The 16,681-nt window shown below is 63.9% G+C and overlaps 1 protein-coding gene across 1 annotated transcript; it reads left to right on the top strand.

The window, feature by feature from the left end:
- Positions 1-3,836: 3,836 nt before the first annotated feature.
- Agpat2 (1-acylglycerol-3-phosphate O-acyltransferase 2) lies at positions 3,837-16,633 on the top strand. Its single transcript, XM_090330948.1, has 6 exons — positions 3,837-4,067; positions 12,916-13,049; positions 14,090-14,265; positions 14,463-14,558; positions 15,270-15,342; positions 15,904-16,633. The coding sequence occupies exons 1-6, from the start codon at positions 3,883-3,885 to the stop codon at positions 16,077-16,079; spliced, it is 840 nt and encodes a 279-aa protein (XP_090187074.1). The 5' UTR covers positions 3,837-3,882; the 3' UTR covers positions 16,080-16,633.
- Positions 16,634-16,681: the final 48 nt, after the last annotated feature.

Here is a 16,681-nt window from a genome sequence, read left to right as displayed (position 1 = left end):
GAGAGGTTTATGGGCTTCAGGAAGCTGGAGATGGGTGGAAAGCAGGCCACATGATGGCGATGTCTCCTCCAGGCTCCACCCTGCTGGGCCTGCACCTCTTCCAAGAGAGCCCCGGGGCAAATGGCACTGGGCACGACCTCTGGGCTCCAGTCCTGCCTGCTCCAGCTAGCCGGGGACTGGCCAGCACAGCTGACTGTGCTAGGGATGCCAGCTGGGCCAGGGGTCAGACAGCACATAGGCCAGCATGCCTGTTGCCTCCACCCCACTCGACTCTCACACTGGAGCCAAGCTGGACACAGAGGCCCAGGGAGCAGGGCCAGCGGAGGGTACCCAGGGCACAGGGTGGGCTGGGCTGAGCTTGGGCTCTTTCTCTCTCTCTTTCTTTCTTTCTTTTGCCAGTCCTGGGGACTGATCTAAGGGCCTGGACACTGTCCTTGGACACTTTTTGCTCAAGGCAAGCACTCTGCCATTTAAGCCACAGTGCCTCTTCCAGCTTTTTCTGATTGTGGCACTGAGGAATTGAACCCAAGGTTTTGTGCATGCGAGGTGAGCACTCTACCACGAGGGCACGCTCCTGGCCCCTTAGCTTGGGCTCTTGACTTCTGGACTGAGCCATTTTTTTTTTTTTTTTTGGCCAGTCGTGGGGATTGAACTCAGGGCCTGAGCACTGTCCTTGGGTTTAGTACTCTACCACTTGAGCCTCAGCACCAGTTCCGGCTTTTCTAGGTATGTGGTACCGAGGAATTAAACCCGGGTCTTCATGCATGCTAGGCAAGCACTCGACTACTAGGCCAAACTCCCGGCCCCTGGACCAAGCCATTCTTGCAGGCTGGAGTTCCTGGGAATGTCCCCTTGTCCTTCGAGGCCTCCCTCTTCCATCTGAGTGGGGGCCAGGTGAGCCACCCATCCGGCCTACGGCTGTTAGAAGCACAAGGCCTTTGGTCTCTGGCACCTGCCCACTCCCCACCCTCCCCCTGGCCCCAGGCACCTGAGGGTGTCACTTAGATGCCCATGTCATGAGGGGGGCCGTGGTGAGTGGGAGCTCCTGGGGCAGGGGCAGGCTCCTGCAGACAGGTCTCCTGGCCGGCAGTCCCCCCACCCTCCCCAGGCTTGTCTCCTGCTCCTCGTTGGGACCCAATGGGTTCTCCCTTACCCTGTGTGGTCTCCACGCCTGAAGCATTAAGCAGGTAGCCCTGGGCTAGCACTCCCAGTGCGCTGACCCAGAGATAGGGGCAGTCCTTCTACACGTGCAGCACATCCCCAGGCCTGGGGGGCGTCCTCCACCCTGTCCCCCGGGGGCGTCTGTGGACTCACCCCACCAAGGCCAGGGATTTGGCCTGGTCGCCTCACTTCATGTATTTTTAAGCACAAACCCATGAAAGATTCACAGGCTGCTTTATTTACAGGTGTGGGGGTGGCATCAAAGACACAGGGGAGAGCCCCAAGGTGGCCCCGTGACACAGCCCTGGAGGCCTCCCGTGCTCTGGTTTCTGAGCTTCCTCTCCAGCCTCCAGGCTGAGCTCTGATCTCTTCCTGGCCAAGGATCCCCTTGCTGCTGACCACCTGAGTGCTCATGGGGGAGGGAGCTGGTCCCCCCCTCCTGCACTGGGCTCCCCTCCCCTGCTTCCATGCATTCATCCATGGCAGGGCAGCCCCCTCCCCACCAGGTCACAGCAGGCCCCACCCACTGCCTTCCTGGGCACTCAAGCTATTTCCTCCCGGCCATGCTAGGTGAGGCCAGCGTCCTGTTTTACAGAGGGCACAGACGCCTGCGCCTGGACACTGGTAACCCGGAGTCAGAAGCCAGGTCAACCAGTCTTCAAAGGCCAAAGCCCCGCCCCCCCCCCCCCCCCCCCCCCCGGCACTGCCGGCTCAGGGTCACACACTGGGCTTCTCCTGTATCCCCAGAAACAGGGAACTCTGGGCCCCTCAGCCCTTACTTCCAGACCCCCCACCCCAAGACATAGATCACGGAGCCCCACTGGTCCCAGCAGAGGAAGGCACAAGAGCGCCAGCGGGGGCTCCTGCCCAGGCTCCTCCATGCCAGTGTGCCCTGCGCCAGCTTCCTCCCACCATGACCTCCTGTGGGCCTCAGCCCTGACCATGGGGCCTGGTGTCATGTGATGTTGGGCTGGAGCCCAGCTAATGCCCAGGAGGGCTCTTGGCTGTCCTGGGGCTGGGCCGAGTCTGCAACGGCACTGATAGCACCCTCTGGGTAGTGGGGTTGAACCCTCCCCAACCAAGCCAGAGGCTGCCTGGCTGAGGAGCATGGGCTTGAGAGTGCTTCCCTCGGTCCTCCAGTAGTCCCAGAGGCTCTGCAACTTGGCTTGTAAATGTAAGGCAGGGTCTGTCTACTAGAGACCCTCCAGGTAGCTTCCTCTTTCCACTGGGTCCCCAGCCCAGCCTGGTCCTGTCCTCTTCCTGCAGGAGGAAGGACAGACACAGATGCTTTCTTCCCATACTTACCTCTCTGGGAGGACGGAGTGAGCAGGGAGGCCAGGTCAGGCAGCCTCACAGTCTCTCCCGAAGGCCCTGGGTAAAACCAGCTTCTCACTTCACTTCAGAGCACTAGAGGAAGACTGTGAGGGCCTCACCTCCTGAGCATGGCTGGCAGCCCTAACCCCGCCCCCCCAGGAGACTGGACTAGCCAAGAAACCCAGCGAGGCCTGGTCTCAAGACAAATCCCCCCCAAACAATGGCCTCTCCCCAAAAGCAAAAAGTAAAAGTGGAATGAAAGGCGGAGAAAGGGAAGGAGGTCAGGGGTTGGGGGCAGAGGCAGCTGGCTGGTAGTCTGCCCCATGGGGGGTGCCAGTTCGCAGTACTTGTTTGCCTGCCTGGGGACCGCCCGCCCCCCTCAGCATTGTCTCTGGGATCGGGCTGTCTTTCCAGGAAGCTGAAAATCTGGTAGCTGAGGAGTGGAGAGTGGAGAATGTTCTGCTCGCTTTAGACTGACAGGTGTGATGGAAATATCCCCGCGCGCTAGTGGGTGGAGGGCTTTGAGACTCCTTGAGACTCACAGCAGACCTCCGCACGCGCTCCCTACCCGAGTGTGTGTGCGTCCTTCTAGGGCAGCAAGTGAGGACCCAGTGAGCACCCACTGCGTGCAGGCCCTGTGGGAGGGCTGACCTGCCGAGCTGGTGTGAACACCATCACCTGATGTCCGCCGGGGGCCTGCCTGGATGACACACGCCCGGTGACACACACTCACTGGCACTCACTCCCGGAAGCCCAAGTCCCACCCAGACTCCAGCCCTGGGCGTCCCCTAGTGCTGCACCACGGGGTGGGGCTCGGTCTCCCCGCCCGGGGACCCAGAGGGCCAGGCCACGGGCCAGGTGTCTACCAGGTGACCAGTGGGCACTCAGAGGGCGTTCAAGGGCCCCTTTGTGTAGGGGTGGGCTGGCGCCAGGGGCGGTCCGGTCCTGAGGCCGCCCGCGCGCCCTGGGGTAGCTGAGCTTCTGGACGGAGGGGAGGGCGAGAGGCCCGGGACAGGCCTGCAGGCAGGAGGCTGCGGGGCGCGGGGCGCGGGGCGCGGGGCGCGGGGCGCGGGGCGCGGGGCGCGGGGCGCGGGGCGCGGGGCGCGGGGCGCGGGGCGCGGGCTGGGCGGGCGGAGGGGGCCGGGTGAGGGCGGGGCGGACCGGGCGGGGCCGTCCGTCCGTCCGGGGCGGGGCGGGCGGCGGCCGGGTGGGGGACCGCGGGGCGCGCGGCGGGGCCCCGGTCCCGGGGCGGGGCGGGGCGGCGGCGGCCGCGGGACCTCGCGGGGCGGGGCGGCCGCACCTAGCCACCTCCCGCCCGGCCCCGCCGCCCGCCCCTCCCTCCGCCCTCGCAATAAGGGGCGCGGGCGGCGGCGGCGGCGGGCGGCGCGGTCGGGGTCGGGCGCGGCCATGGAGCTGGGCCCGTGGCTGGCGGCCGCGCTGCTCGGGCTGCTGCTGCTGCTGCTCGCGGGGAGCCGCGCCGCGCGCTTCTACGCCAAGGTCGGCGCCTACTGCGCGCTCTGCCTGGCGGTGTCGGCGCTGGCCTCGCTCGTCTGCCTGCTGCGCCACGGCGGGCGCACCGTGGAGAACATGAGGCAAGCGGCGGGCGGCGGGCGGGCCGGGGCGCAGGCGGGCGGCGGGCGGGCCGGGGCGCAGGGCCGCGCTTCCGCTTCCCCTTCCCGAACTTTCTCCCTCCCCGGCCTCTTCCTGCCCCGCCCGCCCGGCCCGGACGGCTCTGCGCGCCCCGCGTCACAAAGTCCCGCACGCGGCCGCCCCGCGCCCCGCGGAGGGCGGGAAGCCGAGCCCGGACTCGTCCCCGCCCTGCGGCAGGTGGGAGACACCTGTGCCCGGGCGGCCGCGGCCCTGCGCCTCTGCCCCTGCGCCTCTACCCCCTGCGCCTCTGCCCCCTGCGCCTCTGCCCCCTCCGCCTCTGCCCCTGCGCCTCTGCCCCCTGCGCCTCTACCCCCTGCGCCTCTGCCCCCTGCGCCTCTGCCCCCTCCGCCTCTGCCCCTGCGCCTCTGCCCCTGCGCCTCTACCCCCTGCGCCTCTGCCCCCTGCGCCTCTGCCCCCTGCGCCTCTGCCCCTGCGCCTCTGCCCCCCTCCACCTCTGCCCCCGGCTTCTGTCCCCTGCCTCTGCCCCCTCTGCCTCTGCCCCCTGCACCTCTGCCCCCCCTCCGCCTCTCCCCCTTTCTCCCCCATCCTCAGGACCACAGGAGGTGCCTGGGCCGCTGGCCCGAGGGTTGGCGTGTAGGGCGGGATGCGGGGGGATGCAGGAGGAGCAGGTCGGAGGAAGGGAGGGAGGGAGTTTCCCCGACACCCCCACGGAGCAGGAGCACCTGGTCTCCAAGCCGGCCGTGGGTCCGTGGAGTCAGGCTGGGCTGACCGGAGCCGGGTGGGGAGCCTCCCCTGCGGGAGCCACCTTCCCTCCTTCACCCAGTTCCCCTCCCCACCAACTGTTGCCACACTAGCCAGGGGCTTTTGCAATGTCCTGGGGTGCAGGCCGGAAGCAAGGGACCCGTGATCGCCAGGGCGGCGGGGAGGGGCTGCCGGCCCTGCCACCCGTTGCCCCGGTGGCCTTGGGGGACTTGTGGCTGCCCTCCCTCCCCAGGTATGCACAGGCCACGTGGTGTCCCCACAGTGGGCTTCCTGGGAATCCCTCAGTGAGGAGCAGAGGGACTGTCTGGGGGGGGAAGGGCTGGCTGTGTGGCGGGGCCTTCAGAACCGAGGCACCGTGCCTCCTGGCACCCTGGCTCCTCGGGAAGCTGAGATCTCAAGATCACATGTTGAAGCCATCCTGGCCTGGAAAGTCATGAGACTCATTTCCAGTGAGCACCAAGCAGCTGGAAGTAGAGCTGTGGTTCCAATGACAGAGCCCCAGTCCTGAGGACAAGGCTGGTCTGTTGTACCGAGTTCCGTGGACCCTGATTCCACACACACACACACACCAGATAGGTGAACACACCTTGAAGGGAGAGGTGGCTCAAAGTCCCAGGTGGGTGGAAGTTCTGCTGCCTGTGGGCCGGGTGTGGGGGCTGGGGGGTGCTGTGAGCAAGCCCTTGGTGCCGGCTGGCCGCTGGGCCGTGGGTTTCAGCTGGCCTGACTTGGGACATCCACGGTGGATTCCACCCTGGACCTCCTGCTCTCCACGGGCCCAGCCTGTCTTCTGGCACCCCAGCCTTCCAGGAGCCAAGTCCAGTCACCAGCTGCCCTTTTGTGATGTGGCTAGATCTAGCAGGCTGGCCTCGCCAGTGCAGGGCCCTCTCTCAGGGCCACCTCTCCACCCCAAGCTGCCAAACCCACAGCTCAGTGTGGCCAGCAAAAACACGCAGGCCCCCATGCTCCCCTGGACCTTCCTGCAGCCTCCTCCACCCAGCAGAACCCAGACAATAGCCCTGAGGCCTGGGGACGTTGGCCCGGTGACAGTAGGAGTTTTGTTCCTATTGGCATGTGGGTCCCTAGGGCCAAGGGAGGGAGGGCTGCAGATGGGGGGGGGGGGACGCCAGGAAGCCCAAGTCCTGCCTCTGGGCCTCACATCCCTGTGAGGGTGGATGTGTCACGAGGCTGTCAGAGAGCCTGGGCAGGGTGGGTGAGTCCAGCCGCTCCCACCCCACAGATGAGCAGCCCAGGCCAGTTTGGTGCTAAGGTGTAGGGCGTAAGGAAGAATGGGGGTGTGTGCCAAGTCTCAGGATGACATGTTCTTGTCACCCAGTGCCAGTGGTTCCCTGCTCTGATCCCAGCCACCCAGGAGCCTGAAGTCAGAGCCACCTGGGCAGAGAGTCTGGGGACTCTTCCTTCCAGTCAACCAGCCACAAGCTGGAAGTAGAGATGTGGCTCAAGTGGTAGAGTACTGGTCATGAGCGGAAAAGTGAAGGGAGAGCACAGCCCTGAGTTCAAGCCCCAGGACCAGCACATACGCAGACTCTTTTCTTTCTTTTTGTGGGTCATGGGGCTTGGACTCGTCCTGGGCGCTGTCCCTGAGCTCTTCAGCCCAAGGTTACCCCCTACCCTTGAGCCAGGCCCCACTTCCTGTTTTCTAGTGGTTCATTGGAGATAAGAGCCTCACGTGCTTTAGTGCCCAGGCTGGCTTTGAACCGTGATCCTCAGATCTCAGCCTCCTAAGCCGCTAGGATGACAGGCGTGTGCCTGGCAGGAATCCTCTGTCTTCCACCTGTGCACAGCGTGGCCTGGAGGAGGCCTGGCCCTGAGCTCCTCTCCCAGGAGATTCAAGGCTGTGCTGGAGACCTCTGGACTGGAGTATGAGTTTGCAAGGAACAATGTTGGCAAGAGAAGGGCGGAGGCTGATTGTTCAGGCTGGGTGTGGGTGATCCCTTCTCCGTGTGGGGTCAGGGGGAGGTGTCCCCCTTGCACCCACTCAATGCACAGGCCCGCAGGGCTGCAGGGTTAGGCGTGATAGAGCCACGGGAGGCAGAGCTGCCCTTGAAGGACAGAGGGGTGCCTTCCCTGGGGAGGATGCCATGCTCCTGCTAGCCCTGGGTCGGCCGCAGATTCAGAGAGAGGGGCCACATGGCTGCATCTCTCCACGGCCTGGAGGGAGACTGGGTCTTATGTGACCCAGGCCAGAGAGGACGTGCTCCTGCCTGGATCTCTATGGGCCCTGGAAAGAAGATTCCTCTGCCTGCTCCCTACCCTTCCAGCCGGCAGGGTCTCCTTCCTCCTGTCACCTGCTCCCCTCTGGTCCTCCTCCTGTCCTCCTCTCATCCAGGCCCTCAGGCTCTCCACTGCTGGGACACTTGTTGCAAAACTACTCTGCTGTCTGCTGTCTCCCTCCCTACCTGTCTTCTCCCCTTTCCCTCCCCCTCCCCACTTGCCCTCCCCCTCCACCAACCCTTCCCCAGCATGAGGTGGGGCAGAGGACCCTTCCGGCAAGTCTCCGTTCAGAGGGCTTCCAGGTCTCCCTGGGTTGGGTTGGGTTGGATTGGCCTGGCCAAGACCTGTAGTGAGGGTAAGGGTTAGCCAGTGGCCTGAGCCTGACCTTGAGCTACTTCCTGGAGCTGGGGCTGACAGGAGGTGAACAGTCACTCTTGGTGACTCTGGCACCACTGTTAGAAGGTGGGGGGTTCCCTGTGTTCTGCCCCTGCCCAATGGAAGCAGCTTGCTGGCACTCCTTGTGCTGGTAGCCAGCAAGCTTGGGAAGGTCAAGTTTATGGCCCAGGTCACAGCTGGAATCAATGGACCTCAGACCTCCCCAGCTGCAGGAACGCCCTGTGGTGTGCTGGGTCACTCCAGGCCCTGCTGTCCAGCCCTCCGCTGTGGTCACTCCAGGCCCTGCTGTCCAGCCCTCCGCTGTGGTCACTCCAGGCCCTGCTGTCCAGCCCTCCGCTGTGGTCACTCCAGGCCCTGCTGTCCAGCCCTCCTCTGTGGTCACTCCAGGCCCTGCTGTCCAGCCCTCCTCTGTGGTCACTCCCAGGCCCTGCCGTCCATCCCTCTGTGGTCACTCCAGGCTCTGCCGTCCATCCCTCTGTGGTCACTCCAGGCTCTGCCGTCCAGCCCTCCTCTGTGGTCACTCCAGGCCCTGCCGTCCAGCCCTCCTCTGTGGTCACTCCCAGGCTCTGCCATCCATCCCTCTGTGGTCACTCCAGGCTCTGCCGTCCATCCCTCCTCTGTGGTCACTCCCAGGCTCTGCCGTCCATCCCTCTGTGGTCACTCCAGGCTCTGCCGTCCATCCCTCTGTGGTCACTCCAGGCTCTGCCGTCCAGCCCTCCTCTGTGGTCACTCCAGGCCCTGCCGTCCATCCCTCTGTGGTCACTCCAGGCTCTGCTGTCCATCCCTCCTCTGTGCAGTGGGGGTGAGGACCTGCTTCTGTGGGGCGGGATCCTTGACCACCAGAACACTTGGCTTCTCAGTGTCTGGCAGGCAAGCCCCTCCCCATTCCCGTGGACCTCCCCCCCCCGCCCCCTTTGGGCTTGCTGGTGTCTGAGGCCCTCCCTGCAGGGCTTAGCCTTAGCCTCTGTGCCTCCTCTCAGAGGAAACACAAAAGAGAGCCAGACCCCAGGCTGGAGGCCCGAGACCCTGCCCCAGGCAGCAAGCTGATCTTGGTTTACTAGGAAGGATTCTTACCCTAAGTGTGAGGGCCCAGAGTGGCTCCAGTGTTGGGGTGAGCTTTCTTGGTGCTGGGACTCGAGGGTCAGGTGGTGTTTATGTGTCACATGGGTGTCTGGGCAGAGACGGAGGCATCTCCAGGCTCTTCATAATGCCCTCTCCCGAGGTCAGCTGTCCTTCCTGCAGCACTAGGGATTTGAGCATTTGGGTTTAGAGTGAATGTTCAGCCTGTATAAATAAGTCTTACAACTCCAGGCTTTGAGGCCGTGGGTTCTATCCCAGGAGCCACAGAAAAGCCCCAATCAACCACAGCTCTGTCCTGTGGAAAGAAACGCACATCTTCTTTCCTCCCTTCAGTTCTGGAGGAGTGTGGGGTCTGCTGATTCCAATCACCTCGAGCACCCCAAACTCTCACAGCCTCCCGGCCAACCCCTGGAGTAACTTGATGGCTGGCCTGGGTCTCCTCAATAATCATACATCCCCATCTCCCCCAACCCCAGCCAACCCACCCTCCAGACACGCCCCTGTCTCCTGACCCTGCCACCCCTCCAGCCAACCCACCCTCCAGACACACCCCTGCCTCCTGACCCTGCCACCCCCCCAACCCACCCTCCAGACACACCCCTGCCTCCTGACCCTGCCACCCCCCCAACCCACCCTCCAGACACACCCCTGCCTCCTGACCCTGCCACCCCCCCAACCCACCCTCCAGACACACCCCTGCCTCCTGACCCTGCCACCCCCCCAACCCACCCTCCAGACACACCCCTGCCTCCTGACCCTGCCACCCCCCTAACCCACCCTCCAGACACACCCCTGCCTCCTGACCCTGCCACCCCCCTAACCCACCCTCCAGACACACCCCTGCCTCCTGACCCTGCCACCCCTCCAGCCAACCCACCCTCCAGACACACCCCTGCCTCCTGACCCTGCCACCCCCCCAACCCACCCTCCAGACACACCCCTGCCTCCTGACCCTGCCACCCCTCCAGCCAACCCACCCTCCAGACACACCCCTGCCTCCTGACCCTGCCACCCCCCTAACCCACCCTCCAGACACACCCCTGCCTCCTGACCCTGCCACCCCCCTAACCCACCCTCCAGACACACCCCTGCCACCCCCCCAACCCACCCTCCAGACACACCCCTGCCTCCTGACCCTGCCACCCCCCTAACCCACCCTCCAGACACACCCCTGTGCTCTGGTTCCCAGTGTCTAATCTGTGGCAGGACACAAAAGCTCTTCCTCTTCTGGTCTGCACATCTCTGACAGGCAGCAGGGCTGTGGACTGCCACAGCTGACCCGCTCTCCACCGCCTCTGGGAGGACTCTGTTTCCCTCCTCACTGAGACTGATTTTCAGTCCCAGAAGACGAGGCCCTTTGGGGTTCTGCTTCCACGAGGTCCTCAAAGCGCCCCTCCCCTAGGTCTGTGGAGGCAGGGGGTAGAATGGCTATCTCCCGGGTGGTGGTCCCGTGTGTGGACACTGTGGTTGTCTGGGGTGGTGGTCTCGTGTGTGGACACCGTGGCTGTCTGGGGTGGTGGTCTCGTGTGTGGACACCGTGGCTGTCTGGGGTGGTGGTCTCGTGTGTGGACACCACGTCTGGGGTGGTGGTCTCGTGTGTGGACACCATGGCTGTCTGGGGTGGTGGTCTCGTGTGTGGACACCACGTCTGGGGTGGTGGTCTTGTGTGTGGACACCGTGGCTGTCTGGGGTGGTGGTCTTGTGTGTGGACACCGTGGCTGTCTGGGGTGGTGGTCTCGTGTGTGGACACCGTGGCTGTCTGGGGTGGTGGTCTCGTGTGTGGACACCGTGGCTGTCTGGGGTGGTGGTCTCGTGTGTGGACACCGTGGCTGTCTGGGGTGGTGGTCTCGTGTGTGGACACCACGTCTGGGGTGGTGGTCTCGTGTGTGGACACCATGGCTGTCTGGGGTGGTGGTCTCGTGTGTGGACACCACGTCTGGGGTGGTGGTCTCGTGTGTGGACACCATGGCTGTCTGGGGTGGTGGTCTCGTGTGTGGACACCGTGGCTGTCTTTGGGGTGGTGGTCTCGTGTGCGGACACCGTGGCTGTCTGGGGTGGTGGTCTCGTGTGTGGACACCGTGGCTGTGTGGGGTGGTGGTCTCGTGTGTGGACACCGCGTCTGGGGTGGTGGTCTCGTGTGTGGACACCGTGGCTGTCTTTGGGGTGGTGGTCTCGTGTGTGGACACCGTGGCTGTCTGGGGTGGTGGTCTCGTGTGTGGACACCGTGGCTGTCTGGGGTGGTGGTCTCGTGTGTGGACACCACGTCTGGGGTGGTGGTCTCGTGTGTGGACACCATGGCTGTCTGGGGTGGTGGTCTCGTGTGTGGACACCACGTCTGGGGTGGTGGTCTCGTGTGTGGACACCATGGCTGTCTGGGGTGGTGGTCTCGTGTGTGGACACCACGTCTGGGGTGGTGGTCTCGTGTGTGGACACCGTGGCTGTCTTTGGGGTGGTGGTCTCGTGTGCGGACACCGTGGCTGTCTGGGGTGGTGGTCTCGTGTGTGGACACCGTGGCTGTGTGGGGTGGTGGTCTCGTGTGTGGACACCGCGTCTGGGGTGGTGGTCTCGTGTGTGGACACCGTGGCTGTCTTTGGGGTGGTGGTCTCGTGTGTGGACACCGTGGCTGTCTGGGGTGGTGGTCTCGTGTGTGGACACCGTGGCTGTCTGGGGTGGTGGTCTCGTGTGTGGACACCGTGGCTGTCTGGGGTGGTGGTCTCGTGTGTGGACACCGTGGCTGTCTGGGGTGGTGGTCTCGTGTGTGGACACCACGTCTGGGGTGGTGGTCTCGTGTGTGGACACCATGGCTGTCTGGGGTGGTGGTCTCGTGTGTGGACACCACGTCTGGGGTGGTGGTCTCGTGTGTGGACACCATGGCTGTCTGGGGTGGTGGTCTCGTGTGTGGACACCACGTCTGGGGTGGTGGTCCTGTGTGTGGACACTGTGGCTGTCTGGGGTGGTGGTCTCGTGTGTGGACACCATGGCTGTCTCTGGGGTGGTGGTCTCGTGTGTGGACACCATGGCTGTCTCTGGGGTGGTGGTCTCGTGTGTGGACACCGTGGCTGTCTGGGGTGATGGTCTAGTGTGCGGACACCGTGGCTGTCTGGGGTGGTGGTCTCGTGTGTGGACACCATGGCTGTCTGGGGTGGTGGTCTAGTGTGTGGACACCACGTCTGGGGTGGTGGTCTCTTGTGTGGACACTGGCTGTCTGGGGTGGTGGTCTCATGTGTGGACACCGTGGCTGTCTCTGGGGTGGTGGTCTAGTGTGCGGACACCGTGGCTGTCTGGGGTGGTGGTCTCGTGTGTGGACACCATGGCTGTCTGGGGTGGTGGTCTAGTGTGTGGACACCACGTCTGGGGTGGTGGTCTCTTGTGTGGACACTGGCTGTCTGGGGTGGTGGTCTAGTGTGCGGACACCGTGGCTGTCTCTGGGGTGGTGGTCTAGTGTGCGGACACCGTGGCTGTCTCTGGGGTGGTGGTCTCGTGTGCGGACACCGTGGCTGTCTCTGGGGTGGTGGTCTTGTGTGTGGATACCGGGTCTGGGGTGGTGGTCTCGTGTGTGGACACCGTGGCTGTCTTGGGTGGTGGTCTCGTGTGTGGATACCGGGTCTGGGGTGGTGGTCTTGTGTGTGGACACCGTGGCTGTGTTTGGGGTGGTGGTCTCCTGTATGGACACCGTGGCTGTCTGGGGTGGTGGTCTCGTGTGTGGATGCTGTGAGCTCTGGGCCACAGTGACCAGAGGCTTGGCGGCAGGGAAGACTGGCTGCCTCTGAGTCTGTGGGGTCTCCAAGGCAGCATTCAGCTTACCTGCATGGACAATGGGGTATTCTGAGCGGGCTGCCTTCCCCACCCATCCTTCCCCCCATCCCTATCCTCCCCTGTTCTCCCTCCCCCACCCCTATGCCCCCCCCACACCCGTGTCTTCCCCCACACCCCTGTCCTGTGCTCACAGCCTGGCGCTGCGCCGGGCTCCACAGAGGGAGTTCTCTGGGATTCACCCTTGTGTGCTGACCTCTGGTGGGCAGAGCAGGAGGGCCGGGCCCCTCCCTTGAGGCCCTGCTGCTTAGCCAGTGCCAGGACAGCTTCTGGATGACGGCTGGCTACGAGGCACTTGAGGCGACTCTTAGCAGATCTGGTCTCTGAAGTGACCTCCAGCCCTGTCCCTTTCTAGCTGGCCTCTGCTGCCTGCCAGCTGCACCAGCGTGGCCTTGTCCCCCGTCTCCTCCTTCCCTCAGCCTGGGGCCTCCCAAGCGCTCCCCTGCCCTGGGCTGTGAGAGCACCCTTCCCTGTCTAGCCTCCCACCTGCCCTGCAGGCCTGGCTCTGGCCTGTGTGCCCGCGCTGACCGCAGCTTCCGTCCTCAGTATCATCAGCTGGTTTGTGCGGTCCTTTAAGTATGTGTACAGCCTTCGCTTCGAGGTCCGGGGCCGGCAGAAGCTGGAGATGCAAGGGCCCTGCGTCATCATCTCTAATCACCAGAGCATCCTCGACATGATGGGTAGGCTACCAGGGCAGGGGTGTGGGCAGGGGGCCAGGCTGGGCCCAGAGGAGCCAGGAGACAGCCAGGGGACACAGATCTGAAGGTCAGGGCCACCTGGGGAAGGAAAGTCCTTGAGATTTGTTGTTGTTGTCTGTGGGGCTGGGGCCTGGGGCCTGGGCACGGTCCTTGAGCTTCAGCTCGAGGCTACCGCCCTACCCCTGGGGCCACAGTGCCCCTTCCAGTTTTATAGTGGTTAATTGGAGGTAAGTCTCACAGTCTTTAGTGTCCAGGATGGCTTTGAACTGCAATCCTCAGATCACTGAGTAGCTAGGATTACGGGTGTGAGCCACCTCACCTGGCAAAGTCCTTGACATTCTTTTTTTCTTGGCTAGTTCTGGGCCGTGAGCTCAGGGCCTGAGCACTGTCCTTGGACTTTCTCAAGGCTAGAGCTCTACCACTTGAGCCTCAGCACCACTTCTGGCTTTTTTCTATGTATGTGGTACTGAGGAATTGAACCCGGGTCTTTGTGCATGCTAGGCCAGCACTTTAACCACTAGGCCACACTCCTGGCCCCAGTCCTTGAGATTCTTTTTTTTTTTTTTTTTTGCCAGTCCTGGGCTTGAGCTCAGGGCCTGAGCACTGTACTTGGACTTTCTCAAGGCTAGAGCTCTACCACTTGAGCCTCAGCACCACTCCCAGCTTTTTCTATATATGTGGTACCAAGGAATCGAACCCGGGTCTTCGTGCATGCTAGGCAAGCACTTTAACCACTAGGCCAAGTTCCTGGCCCCGTCCTTGAGATTCTTATCTCCAATGGATCCCAGAGAGCCGGGAAGAAGTGTTAGAGTAGCCGCCTTGAGAGAAAAAGCCAAGCAAGAGCACAGGGCCCCAGGTTCAGGCCACAGCACTAACACACAAAACAGGCAGCAGGCTGCAGTTGCCGACTGCAGGAGAGGAGAGGGAGCGTCTGACAGCCTGGAGTCTCGTGAGGGGTGGGGGAGAGGCCGCTCTGACGGCGCTCCCTCCCTCGCGCGGCCCCTTTCTCCCCGCTCATGCAGGCCTCATGGAGATCCTGCCCAAGCGCTGTGTGCAGATCGCCAAGCGGGAGCTGCTGTTCCTGGGGCCTGTGGGGCTCATCATGTACCTGGGCGGCGTGCTCTTCATCAACCGGCAGCGCTCCAGCACCGCCGTGTCTGTCATGTCGCACCTCGGGGGCCGCATGGTCAGGGACAACGTGAGTGTGGGTCTTGGTGGCGTGCGGGGCAGCCAGCGCACGGGAAGCCCCGGGGATCTGCACCCCAGCCGCCAGCGGCGGAGCCTGCCCAGGGGCTGGAGGGCCTGGAGGGGCAGGGTGCCAGGGTGCCAGGGTGCCTGCCAGCTCCTGTGAGGTCACCAGCCGGTAGGACAGCAGCCAGCTCTTCTCTGCTGCAGCTCAAGGTGTGGATCTACCCAGAGGGCACGCGTAACGACAATGGGGACTTGCTGCCCTTCAAGAAGGGCGCCTTCTACCTGGCCATCCAGGCCCAGGTGAGCCAGCCCTTCCCTGGGACGGAGCCGCACCCGCTGCAGGGGGCCAGGCAGAAGCCCCCAGGGGAGCTTTGTGAGATGGTCTGGAGGCCATGGGCGGTTTGCTGGGCCCCGGTGGGGCTGGGGCAGCAGCCTGGCTGGACACAGGTCTGCAGTGTGGGCAGGGCCTGGTGGGACCTTGAGGGTGGGAGGTGTGCTGTGGACCTCCCCTCCTGACCTTGTCCTCCACGTGGGGTCCCTTGCCTCCGGGGAGGGGGCATGACAGCGGGCCTCAGGGGTGCCCCTGGCGGGGATGTCCCCACAGGAGGATAGAGGGATTCTACCTCCGCTCCTCTGCCAGGCAGGCATAGCCCTTCAACCTGACTCCTGGGGCTGAGGACAGAGGGGGACGAGGCCACTCTTCCTGCCCGCCCCTCCCCCAGGGCTAGACCGCAGCCTTCCTGCTGGCCCAGAGGCTCCCTGTGGTTAATCATCACTCCCAGGTGCCACCTGTCACTGTGGCTTTGACCCTGGTGTCTTCTAGGAACTCCCCCACCCCAGAGCTGCCTGGGGGCGGGGCATGGACCAGAGGGCCCTGGGCCCCTGGCTGATTTCAGGCCCCATGTGGAGACAGATTTGAGTTAGCAGGGAGGCTCTCTGGGTTTGAGGGGCACAGTGAGGATACAGAGCTGGGTGAGCAGGAGCGGAGACCCTGGCGTGTCTCGTCCGCAGGTACCCATCATCCCCGTGGTGTACTCCTCCTTCTCCTCCTTCTACAACTGCAGGACAAAGCTCTTCACCTCAGGTGAGCCGGCCCTGCCTCATGGCTGCTCACAGCCCAAGTCTGCATCCCACTCAGGGCAGCACTGCTCCCTCTCCTCAGTCTCCCCCATGGCTCTCTAGAGGCTGTGTCCCCCCCGCCCCTCCGTGCAGCAGGTACCTGCGGTGGCCCCATACTGAAACCTGGGCATGGGCGTCCAGGCCAGAGGCCCCATCAGCGTGGGCAGCTTGCCACTTTCACCCAGGCACTGCCCCAGGCAGTGGGAAGGTGGGGTCAAAGGCTGAAGGTCAGCCGGAAGTGCCAGGTTTGGTGTCCCTCACGTGCCCCCGCCCTGCCACATCCACACTAGCCCGGAGGCCTGCAACAGGGGCTGGTGAGGACAGGCGAGGGACTCTCCTGGGGAGGGAACAGCGGGTGGTGGCCAGATGAGAGGTCAGAGCTGGGGACACACTTGACTCTCGGCTACAAGCCCTCGGAGCCGAGCAGGAACCCGGCCCCATCCAGCCGAAGCCCCAGGCTTTCCCGGGGAGGGGAGGCCGGGAAGCAGGGCCGGGGACCCGGGCCACTGACACCCACTTCTCCCAGGGACAATCAAGGTGCGAGTGCTGGATGCCATTCCCACCAGCGGCCTCACCGAGGCCGACGTCCCCAAGCTTGTGGACACCTGCCACCAGGCCATGAGAAGCACCTTCCACCACATATCCAGAAGGCCCCAGGAGAACGGGGCTGCCGAGGGGCCCGACGGCCGGCCAGCCCAGTAGCCCAGGCCACACGTGCGGAGAACGGACGGAAGAGGCCAGAGAATGGACGGCGACCCTCTCCTGGGCTGCCAAATATCACTGTGTCTGCCCCGAGCCCTGGCTCCCAAGGTTCTCATTCAAGCTCTGGAAGCCAGAGGCCCGAGACTGGAAAGCCACTGGTATCCTCTCTGGGCCCCAGAGGCAGGACAGCCCTGCTGCCCTTACCTGTGCCTCCAGGGTGAGGCCTTTGGGGCTGAGCTCAAGGCCTCCAGGCAGCCAAGGAGCTGGCAGGACTGGCCAGAGTGGACCAGCGAGCCCAGCCTTGGCCCCAGGTCTTCTGCTGTGGCTGCCCAAGGCCCATTGGGTGCAGTCTGGCTCTGGAAACCAGACCACGGCCTGCATCAGGCTTTAGGGAGAGGAGAGGGTCAGGCAATCAAGTCTGTCTCAGGGCTGCAGAGGCTGAAGCCACCCACCCCCACACACCAGCCAAGGCCACCCCCGCCCCAAGGACAGTCTGCAAGTCAGCTTTGTGCTCAGCTTTTTTTTTTTATAAACAATGTCTTGGAAGTGCCTGATGAGCTGCGACCTTACAGAGAGCGGCAGGGCCCCGCCACCCAGCTGTC

The sequence above is a fragment of the Megascapheus bottae genome, chromosome 3 (assembly GCF_031878675.1).
Source record: "Megascapheus bottae isolate mThoBot1 chromosome 3, mThoBot2.hap1, whole genome shotgun sequence".
Lineage (NCBI taxonomy): Eukaryota > Metazoa > Chordata > Mammalia > Rodentia > Geomyidae > Megascapheus > Megascapheus bottae.
The sequence above is the reverse complement of the archived record's forward strand: the minus strand, read 5'-3'. Positions and strand labels throughout refer to the sequence as shown.

Bases quoted from the DNA above. Each gene is read 5' to 3' on its own strand.
- Agpat2 (XM_090330948.1), top strand. From the start codon at position 3,883: ATGGAGCTGGGCCCGTGGCTGGCGGCCGCGCTGCTCGGGCTGCTGCTG. The intron at 14,559-15,269 runs GTGAGCCAGCCC...TCTCGTCCGCAG, and splicing joins ACCTGGCCATCCAGGCCCAG to GTACCCATCATCCCCGTGGT. The intron at 15,343-15,903 runs GTGAGCCGGCCC...CACTTCTCCCAG, and splicing joins GACAAAGCTCTTCACCTCAG to GGACAATCAAGGTGCGAGTG.